A 12500-nucleotide genomic window follows, 5' to 3' on the forward strand; every position below is an offset into this window, starting at 1 on the left:
CAGTATACCAAACATGCTGCCAAATCCGAGCGACAGGAGCATGCAAAAGAACAGCACTGACCAGACCGGTGCTAATGGTAGCTTGAGTATGGCTTCCGTAAAGGCGATAAAGGTCAGGCCTGGACCTTGAAAAGACTAAACGAGAAAAGAAAGATGAAATGGATACTATGACAAATCCGCCACGGGTGCAACGCGAGCTAAACCTCGATGTCACGTTTTCTTGATATATCAGTGTTTGCCTCATTTCCCCACCAAAGGCTTAATTACTATGGGATCACTGGTAATAACCTTTTTTGGATTGAGAACTTCCTTTTTGACCGCACTCAGTGTGTCCAGGTTTCTGATGCAAAGTCTTCTTGGACCAGTGTTACCTCTGGTGTCCCTCAGGGCACAATCCCAGGACTGGTCCCCTCTTGTTCTTAATCTACATCAATGATATTGTCGATAACTTAAACTCTAAAATAATGCTGTTGATGCTGTTTTTTATTCCGAAATCTCAAGTGTTCATGATGTCAGTTTATTCCAACAAGACCTTGTCACTCTATCCTGCTGGGCCACTACTTGGCAAATGAATTTTAGTTTAATTGATACTATGACCTAAAAATCAATTATATTTTTCCTTTGGACTGCAAATCTATGTTAACGAGACAGTAAGTGACCCAAGTTTTACGCCTTCATTTCAAAAAGACACCTGTTTATTTTAACTGGTACTTTCCTATTAATGGTCCGCCATTTCTAACTTTAAAATCTTGAGAGAGCTGGATCGAGAAGAAAATGACGTCAAAAGAATCACTAGTTTAAGAATGCAATGCGTGTGTACGCGGCTGAATTAATATGCAGCACGGGAGTTTGGGGCATTCAGGCTTTTGAACTCGTGTTTTGCATATAGAATAAGCTGCAGTCACACGCTGAAATTTTAAGCCAGTCAATGGCGCCACTTTTCCCCAGATCGAACCCTCTGAGGTCCAATCGGTCAGTTTTGAACGTGAGAAATGGTGGTCCGTGAAATCCAAATTGTACACTCAAAGTAAACAGCCTTTGGATAAAAATCAAAGCTAAGAATTTTGCCAGTCAGGTGTTAAGCATAGACACTTTCAAAATCTAACTCATATACTAGGTCTCCTCTTAAGTTTCCAGCCCACTAGAATCAATTTCATGTCATAAATACCTTGATGTTTTTATACCAGATAACCTAGAATGACACTTTCACGTAAAATCTGTTAAGCACAAAGCTGTGAAGATACTGGGTGTACTACGTAAAAGTTTCCTGGAAGAAGCCAATACGTTAAGACCCAAGCGTACAACTCTGTCGTAAGACCGTGGGCTTTTAGCCATTTTCACCCAATAAACACCGTTTCCGTCCGGTATTAGATTCCTTTCCAACCCCCCCTCCCCCCTTCCCCTTCCCGACTAACATCCTCCTTCGGTGCGCCTTGTTCTATTTATCACACTTTAATTACTTACTTACTTATCCTCATCGGGCCCATGAGGACTCTTAAGGCCGGTCACGCTTAATTAATTACGTGACGAAAATTTCATCATGACTAATTGAAGCTAGCGCAGTACCTAATTTCTGAGGACATTTTAAAAAATTACATACTTTGCATACTTTGGTGATAGACTCTTGATTTTACATTGAAAATTACATTTGTTTTTGGGTCAAGGTGATGAAGGAAATATTTAAGGAAGAAACGACTATATTTTTTAATGGCGGAAAGAGGGGCTGAATTTTCTAGTAAAATCCCGCTCCTACCATGACCACCGACTCACTTGTCTTGAATCTGAGCGGAAGTCATCCTCTTGACGCTGAGGATGACTTCCGGTGAGGTTGTCGAAACGTCAGTCAATGTAACCAACAACACCCCTTCTGAGAAGACTCCCAGGACTGCTCTCACCCAGACTAGGGAGAATACTTTTATAGTAATAGGTGTTACCCTCTTTAAATAAAAGTTATTGTTATTGTTGTCGACTACCCCACTCAGTCCAAAAATTTTGTTTTCACTTCAGACAGAAGTCTATAATCCAAAAGACAAGTGTTGATTTCTCTTTTTTGGCCTTGGTCTTGGTTTATCAGATTACGGTATTATCTAAATTTGGAATACAGATCCCGCCAACTTACGTCCAAGCAGATTATAGAGTGGTTTTCAATTGAGTGCCGAAAGTGATTAGCAAATTGCTTTGGTTTTGGATTACTTCACTCAATGATTGGTTCAAAGTTCGCGCGCCACTTTTTGAGCCAATCAGAAGTGAAACCGAAACCAATCGTGGCTCGCGCGAGCACATTTTCACGCGCTTTTTGTCGGGTACGTGTAATTGCTTCACGTTTGGATTGGTTTACTGGATTGTCTCCGTCCTTGGTTTTGGTTTCAAGACACTCGATGGAAACTTGCTCTTTTGAATCTGATAACCACCACGCTTCTAATTGGTCCTTAAGGGGAAAAAGGTAGCCAGGCAAGGGATTGCCGGTACTAAATGAAAAATAGCAGTAGCCGTTCTAAAAATAGATTATGCCATAAACTGATGGACTTATTCCATCAAAGATCGAATGGGTTATGTAATAAGCCTGTATTTAACTTTGTCATTATTCAAACTTCTCTGACCCAGGATCGTTCCTGCTTCTAACAGTTGGAAAGAATCTATGAATTCTCGGGTTATCATCGGTGTGAAAACCTGTGAAACTTTCTCTTTGTTACGTTAGCTCGTGTCAGGGTTATGTTATTGTTACAAGTCTGTTTTTCTCTTTTTTCCCTTTGTGTTCCGTCATCCATGCGTTTCCAGGTTTTACACCGAGGATGAGCCGATCCAATTGTCTTCCACCCTAACCTCGGAAAGCCAGTGAGTCAAGTTGTGACATTTTTCTTTAAGCGTCATTCCTGGGGGAAGGCTCGTGTTGTTCACTCCACCGTACAATGCTAAACACTCATCATATGAGCCATGTGCCTGTTAAGAGTATAAATATTTTTAAAACAGTTAACTACTACTATTACTCCCACTGCTGCTGCTCCTACTACCACTGCTGAGACGACTACGTCAATGGCTGCGACTACGACAACGACAACGACTACTACTACTACTACTACTACTACTACTACTACTACTACTACTACTACTACTACTACTACTACTACTACTACTACTACTACTACTACTACTACTACTACTACTACTACTACTACTACTGCTGCTTTTCCTTCCACTACTACTACTACTACTACTACTACTACTACTACTACTACTACTACTACTACTACTACTACTACTACTACTACTACTACTACTACTACTACTACTACTACTACTACTACTACTACTACTACTACTACTACTATTACTACTACTACTACTACTACTACTATTACTACTACTATTACTACTACTACTACTACAACTACTACTACTACTACTACTACAACAACTACTACTACTACTACTACTACTACTACTACTACTACTACTACTACTACTACTACTACTACTACTACTACTACTACTACTACTACTACTACTACTACTACTACTACTACTACTACTACGTAAAAAGTTTAAGAACAATGCGAAGGCTGATTTTTAGATGACCTTCTCGTAGCCGTAGCCGTTGTCCCAAAACCTCAGTTTTAAAATCCTCGCACGACCACAGCCCAATCGATAATCGAAACGCTATTGATAACGACATAATTTCTTCGGAATTTTAGGCTCGAATGGTTCACTGTACTAATAAATACCTTTGTCGAAGGGTCAGTCCATGATAAACTAAAAGAGATACGCATGTTGAGATGTTGGCCGTGATGAAGCACATATTTCAACAGCGATATCGATTACACTGCAGTTTCAAGTACTATGTTTGTTGCCCACACGAGGATAGAGAAAAAGTCTGACCAGGGTGGGAATTTAACCCACGACTTCCGGACTAGATCACCGTTATCCTATTTGGCCTTGCAGCTTAGTCGATAAAGTGACGGTTGTCGGATGAATTCTCACCCCGGTCATTGTGTTTTTCTATCCTTGCGTGAGCCCAATTCCGTTACTAGTGTCAACGCTCTGAAGGATTACTAACCTCTTACTAACCGAGCGCCAGGGCCGGACTGGGGAAAATTGGCCTGAGGTCGTGGCGGCAAAAACGACCGAGGGCCACTATTCCCAAGTATGGTCTCGAGCAAGTGAGGTTAGTAAGTTGCTTATTATGTGGCATCGTTTCTTCGAACGATTGGATAATTTTGCGCGTGTTGAATTTTCATAATCTTTGTCTTCCATCAGCGAACTTTGAACATGTAAAACTAAATTCTGCCTGAACTGAAAACTCAAGCTTGAACGAGATTCGAACATAAGACCTCTGCGATACCGGTGGCCAGGGCTCTACCAATTGAGATACCAAGGCAACTGGGAGCTGCATGTCTTTAATACATTGTTCCTTCAGAAAAAATACGGAAACTGACCGTTCCTGTAGATTGTTCCATTTAGCCCGAGAATTGCTTGCCATGTAATAAATTGAAACAAAGATAGCACTGAAAGATTACACTGCGGTAGATATCTCAGTTCATACCAAACCTTTTTCAAGTGACATATTTACTGTTAAGTGACGGTCGGGGTCTGCCCAGCCGTGTGTTTGTTTCTTTTACTGAATCGTACCTTGAATCCAAGTACTGAGAACACGACCACAGCAGCAAAGACGGAAGTAAAGCTGTCAGTGAGAGAAATGAAGATGGCGTCTCGCTTGCAGTTATTGCGAATAGGATTGTAGCTTGACATTGCTATGAGTGTACCGAAACCAACACCCACAGAAAAGAAGACTTGTGTGGCAGCATCCAGCCATACAATGGGACTCATCAGTCTAGAGAACTGAACAGAGTGTGAAAAGATGCGCCGGAATTCATCAAATACATAACTTTTCTGTCCTTCAAAATGAAAAAAAGGGGTTTAGTTTCTATAGAAGCTGCGGTGTTGCGCATAGAGAAATCTAGTGAAAGCCGACGTGTCCAGCGTTAGCCCTTCGAAAGAACGAATTGATAAAGCGCTAACGCTAGAAACGTCCGTTTAAGCTTAACCCAACAAGGTGAACTCTACCAAAAATCGAATGCTCGTCCTTTCCCGCTCTCCTAACTTCCCGTATGTGGATTACGTGACCGACCCAGCGGTATTGACCCGAGAAACGAGACACCTCCCCCCCCCCCCCCCCCCCCTCTTCCTCCGGTTTAAACATGATTTTGTTCATTGATTTTTTAAAGAGGTGTACTTGATTACCTGTGGCTTAAACATGTGAATGATACCATCCAAAGAACCTTTTAGAGTAACCGCTCTTCCAAAGAATATGGCCAACACAATGTAAGGCAATGTGGCAGTTACATACACCGCCTGCAAAGAAAAAGAAAAACGTAACCAAGTGTAATTGGATTTGTGCCACTGAAGATACCCGGCTTTAATTAAATTAAGGTCCGTTTACACAAGCGATGAAACTCAAAACATATTCGTCTCACATCCGTATTGAGTCTCGTATCCTGTTTTCAGTAAGGAGGATTCTTTATATGTTTGCCCTGTTGTTAATCCAGCTAAGAAAATAAAAAATAAAAATAATTTCCTAACGAGACGGTGCCAACTCAAGTCGGCTTTCTTTCCCGCAAAAAAAACCCCGGCATCCAACCCGCAATCATTCCTCGAAGACGTAAGGGTGGGTATGCACGACTTGCGATCTTCCAATTATTTGTTCGGCGAAAGTTGCATTTGTAATTGTCTCGAAATCATTTAGACTCACAGGAAAGAATGAAAGAGTAGGGTATTCCATTGTTCCCAAAAAGGTGCTTTGCAACCAATCTCTAGAGACAGAAAACAATATTGCAATGTACAATTTATGATAAACGATGGACCGAGTAGATTCATCGTGTCTTTAAATTTTGACAACAAATGAACAAAAACCAAGATCTTAAGTGACAGTTATATTTCGGTATAAGCTATACCATCATCAGACTGAAAATGCATACAAAAATTAGGAGCTTAAATAGTTACAAGAGGTATACTCAAGAGAACAGGCATGCCCAGAGTTCCCTGCCTCCACTTAAGACCTTGGTTTTTGTTCATTTGTTGTCAAAATTTAAAGACACGATGAATCTACTAGGTCTATCGTTTATCTTATATGTCCTGAAATTCTCATCAGGTTCTGGCTAATGTACAATTGCTGGTGAACGAACAAAAGCCGAGCTAATGAGAGATCGGTTGTTTTCGTCCCCCAACATGGCGCCGATGACGTCACATGAAAACCACCTGTAATCAGGCTTTGGAGTAATAACTGCCGCTCTTCCAAAGAATTTAGATGTTCAAATGGGTTTGATATACCACACGACAGCGGTTCACTTATAGCGCGGATATTGCAAACTTAAGTCATAGGTGATAAGAGGAACTACAGCAAAAATGTTACCTTTCCAGCTGACTTGACTCCGCGACTGACAAACAAATACAACACAACCCAAGCCAATGCTAAGACAAGGCAAAGATACCACTGGAATTCTCCGTTCATCTCTATAGAAGATGCAGCTCCGAGTGCCTTTGTGTACCAGAAATACTGCGTTCTGCCCGACAGGCTACATCCCTCGTTTACGGTACAATTTGGCCCCAATGGACATTTCGAGTAGGGAAGAGGGTCTTGAAATGACATGAACAGGTAAAAAAAGCACCAACCGATAATCATGTTGTAGTACGTGGAAATCAGAAGGCAGACTACCACGGAGGCAAGCCCCACTCCACCTAGGTAAGGGTGAATAGCCTTCCACACGCCGATGGGTCCTTGACGTACGCTTTGGCCAATAGCGAGTTCCAGGAAAAACAAAGGTATGCCGAGTAATACCAGGCTGATGAAGTATGGAATAAGAAATGCGCCTGAGGAAAACGAATTCAAAGCGGACGATAAAGTTCCTTCAACGTTTTCGAAAGAAATTCAACAGAGTACATTAAGTCGAGTTTTCTTTTTTAAGGTGACCAGAAGTAACCCATTAAAGTTTTCCTTATCATGTGACACCTTTTCCCTAAAAATGGAAACTGCCGGCCATTTAGTAATTTCAAAATCTCGACCGGCTGCCGGACACATAGACACAGAATTTTAGTTATGGCATATTTGGCCAAAATTCTCACTTTGTGGGAGGCGCGGTGGCCTCATGGTTAGTGCGCTCGACTCCGGATCGAGTGGTCCGGGTTCGGGGCCTGGCCAGGGACATTGTGTTGTGTTCTTGAGTGACCAGACACTTTACTCTCACGGTGCCTCTCTCCACCCAGGTGTATAAATGGGTACCGGCGTAATGCTGGGGGTAACCCTGCGATGGACTAGCATCCCATCCAGGGGGAAGTATAAATATTCCTAGTCGCTTAATGCTACTGAAACCGGAGATAAGCGCCGGCCTGATGGGCCTTCTGGCTCGTAAGCAGTGACTTTACTTTATGAATGCTACCGATAAATAAAAACGTTCTGGCTAGTTCTCATTAGTCTCCGATGAGTAATTTTGAAGCGCGCAACTAAAATGATTTTCTGTTTTTTTTATAAATATATTGCCCGTTTTCTTTCAAAACTCCTGTCTTTTTTTCTTATTTTTGCATGTGTGTATTAAACCCTGAGCAGGTCCTGTCAATCCATTGTTTCCAATAGTTACCAAAGAGCGCACGTGAAATTCTGAATTCCTTACTCTTCGTCGAGTCAGCTTTTTTCTAGCTAAGTTTTGGCGCCGAACATCAATTATTCTAATCTCACTAAAAAATAAACTGGACAAACGAACAACAACGTTCACGATAGGACTATTTGCAAGACAAAAAAAAAAAAAACTTGGGACAAGAATCTTTTTCAGAAAAATTACGAATATTCTCTTTCGTAAATTTCAAAAGATACTCTGTTCGAAAAACTCGTTTTCTTTCCTCTTCGCAAATTTTCCGCCCTACCTTAAAAAAATAAAAAAACAGAGGATATGAAAAACCACTCTGTGGGATTATGCATAACCTGTGGCCTAGAGGAAAAGAAATATTTAGATCTCAGCGCATCGTTACTGACGAGTTCGTAGTGAACAGTTCACAGAAAAGTTTTAACCCGACTGATATCACTTCGTCACTCTCATTAAAATTAAGATTGATGTTATGATACTGAGCTTTTCTTGTTGTTTTGAAACAGTTTGGCCGTCGACGCCAGGATTATCTTTGTGTTGCTTTTGATTTTATGTACAAACGAATGAACATTTCTTTTTTAATCCGAAAATAACTTGGGGCGAAAATTTTCATGTGATCCGCGGCGATCCAAAAAATTAAAATTTATCAACAGGTCACGACTCGTAATGATAGAATCGTAAGTAATTTTCCACTTAGTTGTAGCGTTGTTTAAAGAAACAAAGCGGCTTACAGAACGATAGCCTTAATTATTTCGTGAATCTTTCTCACCTCCTCCGTTTTTCTGACACAAATAAGGAAATCTCCACAAGTTCCCGAAACCTACGGCAAATCCAACAGTTGCAAGAATGTAATCTGCTTTATTGCTCCACGTGTGTCGTTGAACCATCTCGATTTCGCTGCTTACAGTATCTCTCTCCGAATTCTGTTCACCTTTTATGTCCACTTGTTCATCGACTTCATTTTCTGCCGAAGTCAGAGCCAAAACTACCTTTCCGCCATCTTTTTGCTTTTTTCGTGGCATTTTGGTCTCTTTTTTTCACTTTCTGAGCGACGGGCTGAAAAACAAACTTTTCATAAACAAAGAATCATGAATAATCATATATCAGAAACCAGTTTTTTACATCACAACGGCACGTTTGACTGGTTGCAGAAAATGCTTGTTTAAAATCCCGGTACTTATTAAGTTCTGTTTTGAAAAATTGATGAGCAACGAATCGTAAGCGTAATTTGAAAAAAAAAAGTTGATCTATTTGTTACTTCCATCCCAAGCGGGCGAATTATATTAGAAATTTCGATTAAGTCGGATACGTAATCATTGCATCATCTTTCGCTTCGCAAAATCGCACTTTGGAATGAATGAAATTTAATTTAAATATATATGTATGAACATTTTCTCTGACAAATCGAAGAAAGCGTGAAATCTAGAGGAGCATCAAGACCATCAACTGATCTCGCCACCAAAAATTATGCATAGTGTTTCAATCTCTCTACAATAGCGAGTGCCAAAGGCGTCATTTTGAGGTTAGATCACATCTGAAAGTCATGCAACTGCAAATATGTCGGTTTGTGCAAACAGTATTTGTCAATAAAACGTCCTGATTGGAATAGAAGGCATAATTTCAAATGACAAGTTGGCTACAATTGTACAATTGTTGGGGGAGGGAGTGGGGGGGAGGGAAGGGGGGGGGGTGCGATCGAGGCTAAAGTGGACTATACAAAAATTTTATTAATGACTGTCTTTCTGAGCTGCTTATTTAGGTCATGAAACAAAATAGATGAGAGCCTCGTTAAACTGAACCATACATCTACATCTCCGTAAACATCTACATCCACATTTTAAAAGCATCTTTAATTGGCATCTTAAATATTCGAGTTTAAAAATAAAGTTCATTGTACTGTTGATTGCGCCTGATAACATGAAGAATTCGGCTTTTTCTGCGTTTGTATCTCGAAATTCATTGTTCCTTGATGAGTTGAACAGAGAAACCGCACCAACTGTCAAGCGGGATTTCCAGAAATAGCTTTCATTGCATGGATAAGGTCTGACTAGGCTTAGCTACATAATTCCGGAATTTTTTTGGGAATGTTAGACATCAAAAAGAATTTTAGAAACACTCGGGAATTTTAGAAAAAAAAAATTGACAATTTCGAGAATTTTAGGGAAATTTGAATTTTCACCTGACTTGTTGGAAACTTTTCACAGGCAAAAACGTTGACAAAACGTGTTTTTTTGTATTCCAACCTACCAAGGAGAGGGGCCAGTCCGTTCATATACATTCCTTATCAGCGGTTATTCCCCAAGAGGGGTCCTACAGTGCATCGAAGCAGCGGTTTCTCACCGAAACTTACCTCGTTTGGTAGGTAGGTTATGTATGGGGACATATATTGTATTGTACCGTATACATTATACGTACCTTACTTATCCTGCTTAGCTTACTTAGACGCTTGGGCTGCTTGAAGCGCTTGGGTTCCTTGGTTTGCTTGAGGTGCTTAGGTTGCTTGAAGTGCTTGGGTTACTTGAGGTGCTTCGGTTGCTTAAGATGCTTTGCTTGCTTGAGGTGCGTTGATTGCTTGGAGTGCTTTGCTTGCTTGTGGTGTTTTGGTTGCTTGGGGTGCTTTGCTTTCTTGAGGTGCTTCGATTGCTTGGGGTGCTTCGCTTACTTGAGGTGCTTTGCTTGCTGGAAGTGCCTTGATTGCTTGGGGTGCTTTGCTTGCTTGAGGTGTCTTGCTTGCTTGGGGTGTTTTGCTGGCTTGAGGTGCTTTGCTTGCTTGGAGTGCTTTGCTTCCTTGGGGTGCTTTGCTTGCTTGAGGTGCTTTGATTGGTTTACATGCTTTGCTTGCTCGAGCCGGATGCTTTGCTTGCTTGAGGTGCTTTGCTGGCTTGGAGTGCTTTGCTTGCTTTACATGCTTTGCTTCCTTGGGGTGCTTTGCTTGCTTGAGGTGCTTTGATTGGTTTACATGCTTTGCTTGCTCGAGCTGGATGCTTTGCTTGCTTGAGGTGCTTTGCTGGCTTGAGGTGCTTGGCTTGCTTGAGATGCTTAGCTTACTTGATTTGTTGCAGTACTGTAACATTGTTCTTTGGTCAGTACTGCCATTTCGTCTGGGTATTGTGGTGCTGCATTAGACGAGGCATAACGTTTCCACGCATATTTCGGTCATTTCGTAATTGTTAGTTGTTTTCTTTAGTTGCCCTTTTTGAAGAACCGGTATTGTTATTGTATATCCAACTATTCGCACTCAGTGTCTTAAGTTAGTGTGATCAGTGTGGTCAGCATCCTAAATATACTCATTTTATAAGGGAAAACGTCGGGCGTGGCGAACTAGCAAGCGACACACCTCAAGCAAGCAAAGCACCCCATGCAACCAAAGTACCCGAAACAAGCAAAGCACCCCAAGCGCTAGCAATCAAAGAACCTCAAGCAAGCAAAGCATGTAAACCAAGCAAAGCACCTCAAGCAACCCTTTGGCGGGTTTGGGCGAGGAGACGGCTGATACTTCAGGCCATATTATTATTATTATTTCACACTTGGACGGATTAAACTTCATTTGCCATACCATGTATGCCTTGCGGGCACTATACATAAATTAACATATAATCAAAAAGAGGGGATTGCTAGTTCCTAAAGAATTCTTGAGAGAGATGCTTTGGTTCATACTACAAGAGAAGTCATTCCATTTCTGCAGAATATACTATTTACAGATCGACCCACGGAACAAAAATGTGAACAAACGAGTCAGATTAAACTTTTTGCAAAGCTTTGTTTAAAACTCGTTGATTAACGGCGTTCAAGCAGAATGCCCGACCGAGGAGCATATCAAACTTTTATACATCGAGTTGTTGGTACCGGTTTTTACGTCAGATGACACCGGGCGGCTATGCGACAAGGCCATGTACGTGTGAGGACGGCGAGAAATCAATGGCTTATAAATACTCGAACGCCGAGCTCGACAATTTTTTTGGTACGCCGCGGTTGAAGGATGTGATTCATGTACACTACCTGAATTACATCGCACACATCAACACATTGTCAGACGCGACTACGCCCACCCGACCAAAAGGGCGTTATCTATACAACCGGATCGCTCCCATGTGTATTCGGTGTGGACAAAAGTGAATTTCATTCTCGAGAAAAATCTTTCGCGGGAAGACCTAATCAAGAGAATGCTTAATCGGTCAACATTTCAACAGCTTCTGCGGCAGCGATTCCCGAAGTTACGCAAAAAACGCACCAGACCCAACTCTCAAGCCCACGTGGCCAACCAGACCGGAAGCAGCAGCTAACGCGACGGAGAAAGTATAACCAATGATGATGATGATGAACAGTAATGGGTACCAAAACGGCGTGTCCTTTGCCAACATTTTCATAGAGACAGAGATACTCAGACAGAGCCCCACTAAACTGCTAGTGCGGAAAAGAACACAACTAGAGACAAAATAGAAAACTTCATTGTAAAGGCAAACAACTTTCACAACACGATCAGATTTACGGCTGACATTCTTGAACACAAAAGTGTGCAAGGGCGACAGATTTAACAGGGAATCTCGCGGCCTTGACGTGCAAACTCGCTATAAAGAGACAGAGACCTTTCAATACGCGAATTTGAATTCGTGTCACCCACTAGGCGTTACCGAAGGCTTCGTAAAAGGGGAAGCACTACGGCTTCTGCGAACGAATTCTTCTCAAACTACGTTTGATGAAGAATGAGAAATTTCAAAACACGCCTTTTCAGCAGAGGATAACCAGAGAACATGGTTGAAAAACAGCTCTCTGAAGTGACACTGAGCACAAAAGGTCACTAGAAATGCACATTGCAGAATACTGCCTTTTGTCACACAGTGTTACTCGGCACTTCCTAACTTGAAGAAC

General features: G+C 41.5%; 2 protein-coding genes across 2 annotated transcripts in view; both read right to left on the reverse strand.

Annotated features, from left to right (window-relative positions):
* Positions 1 to 8933, reverse strand: part of LOC138007772 (sodium-dependent neutral amino acid transporter B(0)AT1-like) — a 14636-nt gene extending 5703 nt beyond the window's left edge. The window contains exons 1-6 of the mRNA XM_068854840.1: positions 8401 to 8933; positions 6407 to 6864; positions 5239 to 5349; positions 4627 to 4836; positions 2824 to 2940; positions 1 to 135 (exon numbers count right to left, since the gene is read on the reverse strand). The exon at positions 1 to 135 is cut by the window's left edge and continues 64 nt beyond it. Coding sequence (XP_068710941.1) covers positions 1 to 135; positions 2824 to 2940; positions 4627 to 4836; positions 5239 to 5349; positions 6407 to 6864; positions 8401 to 8653 — 1284 coding nt within the window. The 5' untranslated portion in view covers positions 8654 to 8933. The remainder of the gene's footprint in view (positions 136 to 2823; positions 2941 to 4626; positions 4837 to 5238; positions 5350 to 6406; positions 6865 to 8400) is intronic.
* Positions 8934 to 10167: 1234 nt separating this feature from the next.
* On the reverse strand, positions 10168 to 10704 carry LOC138005787 (neurofilament heavy polypeptide-like). Its single transcript, XM_068851969.1, has one exon. It carries the CDS (start codon positions 10702 to 10704, stop codon positions 10168 to 10170), a length of 537 nt encoding a protein of 178 aa, XP_068708070.1.
* Between the last annotated feature and the right edge of the window lie 1796 nt (positions 10705 to 12500).

This window comes from Montipora foliosa, chromosome 6 (genome assembly GCF_036669935.1).
Source record: "Montipora foliosa isolate CH-2021 chromosome 6, ASM3666993v2, whole genome shotgun sequence".
Lineage (NCBI taxonomy): Eukaryota > Metazoa > Cnidaria > Anthozoa > Scleractinia > Acroporidae > Montipora > Montipora foliosa.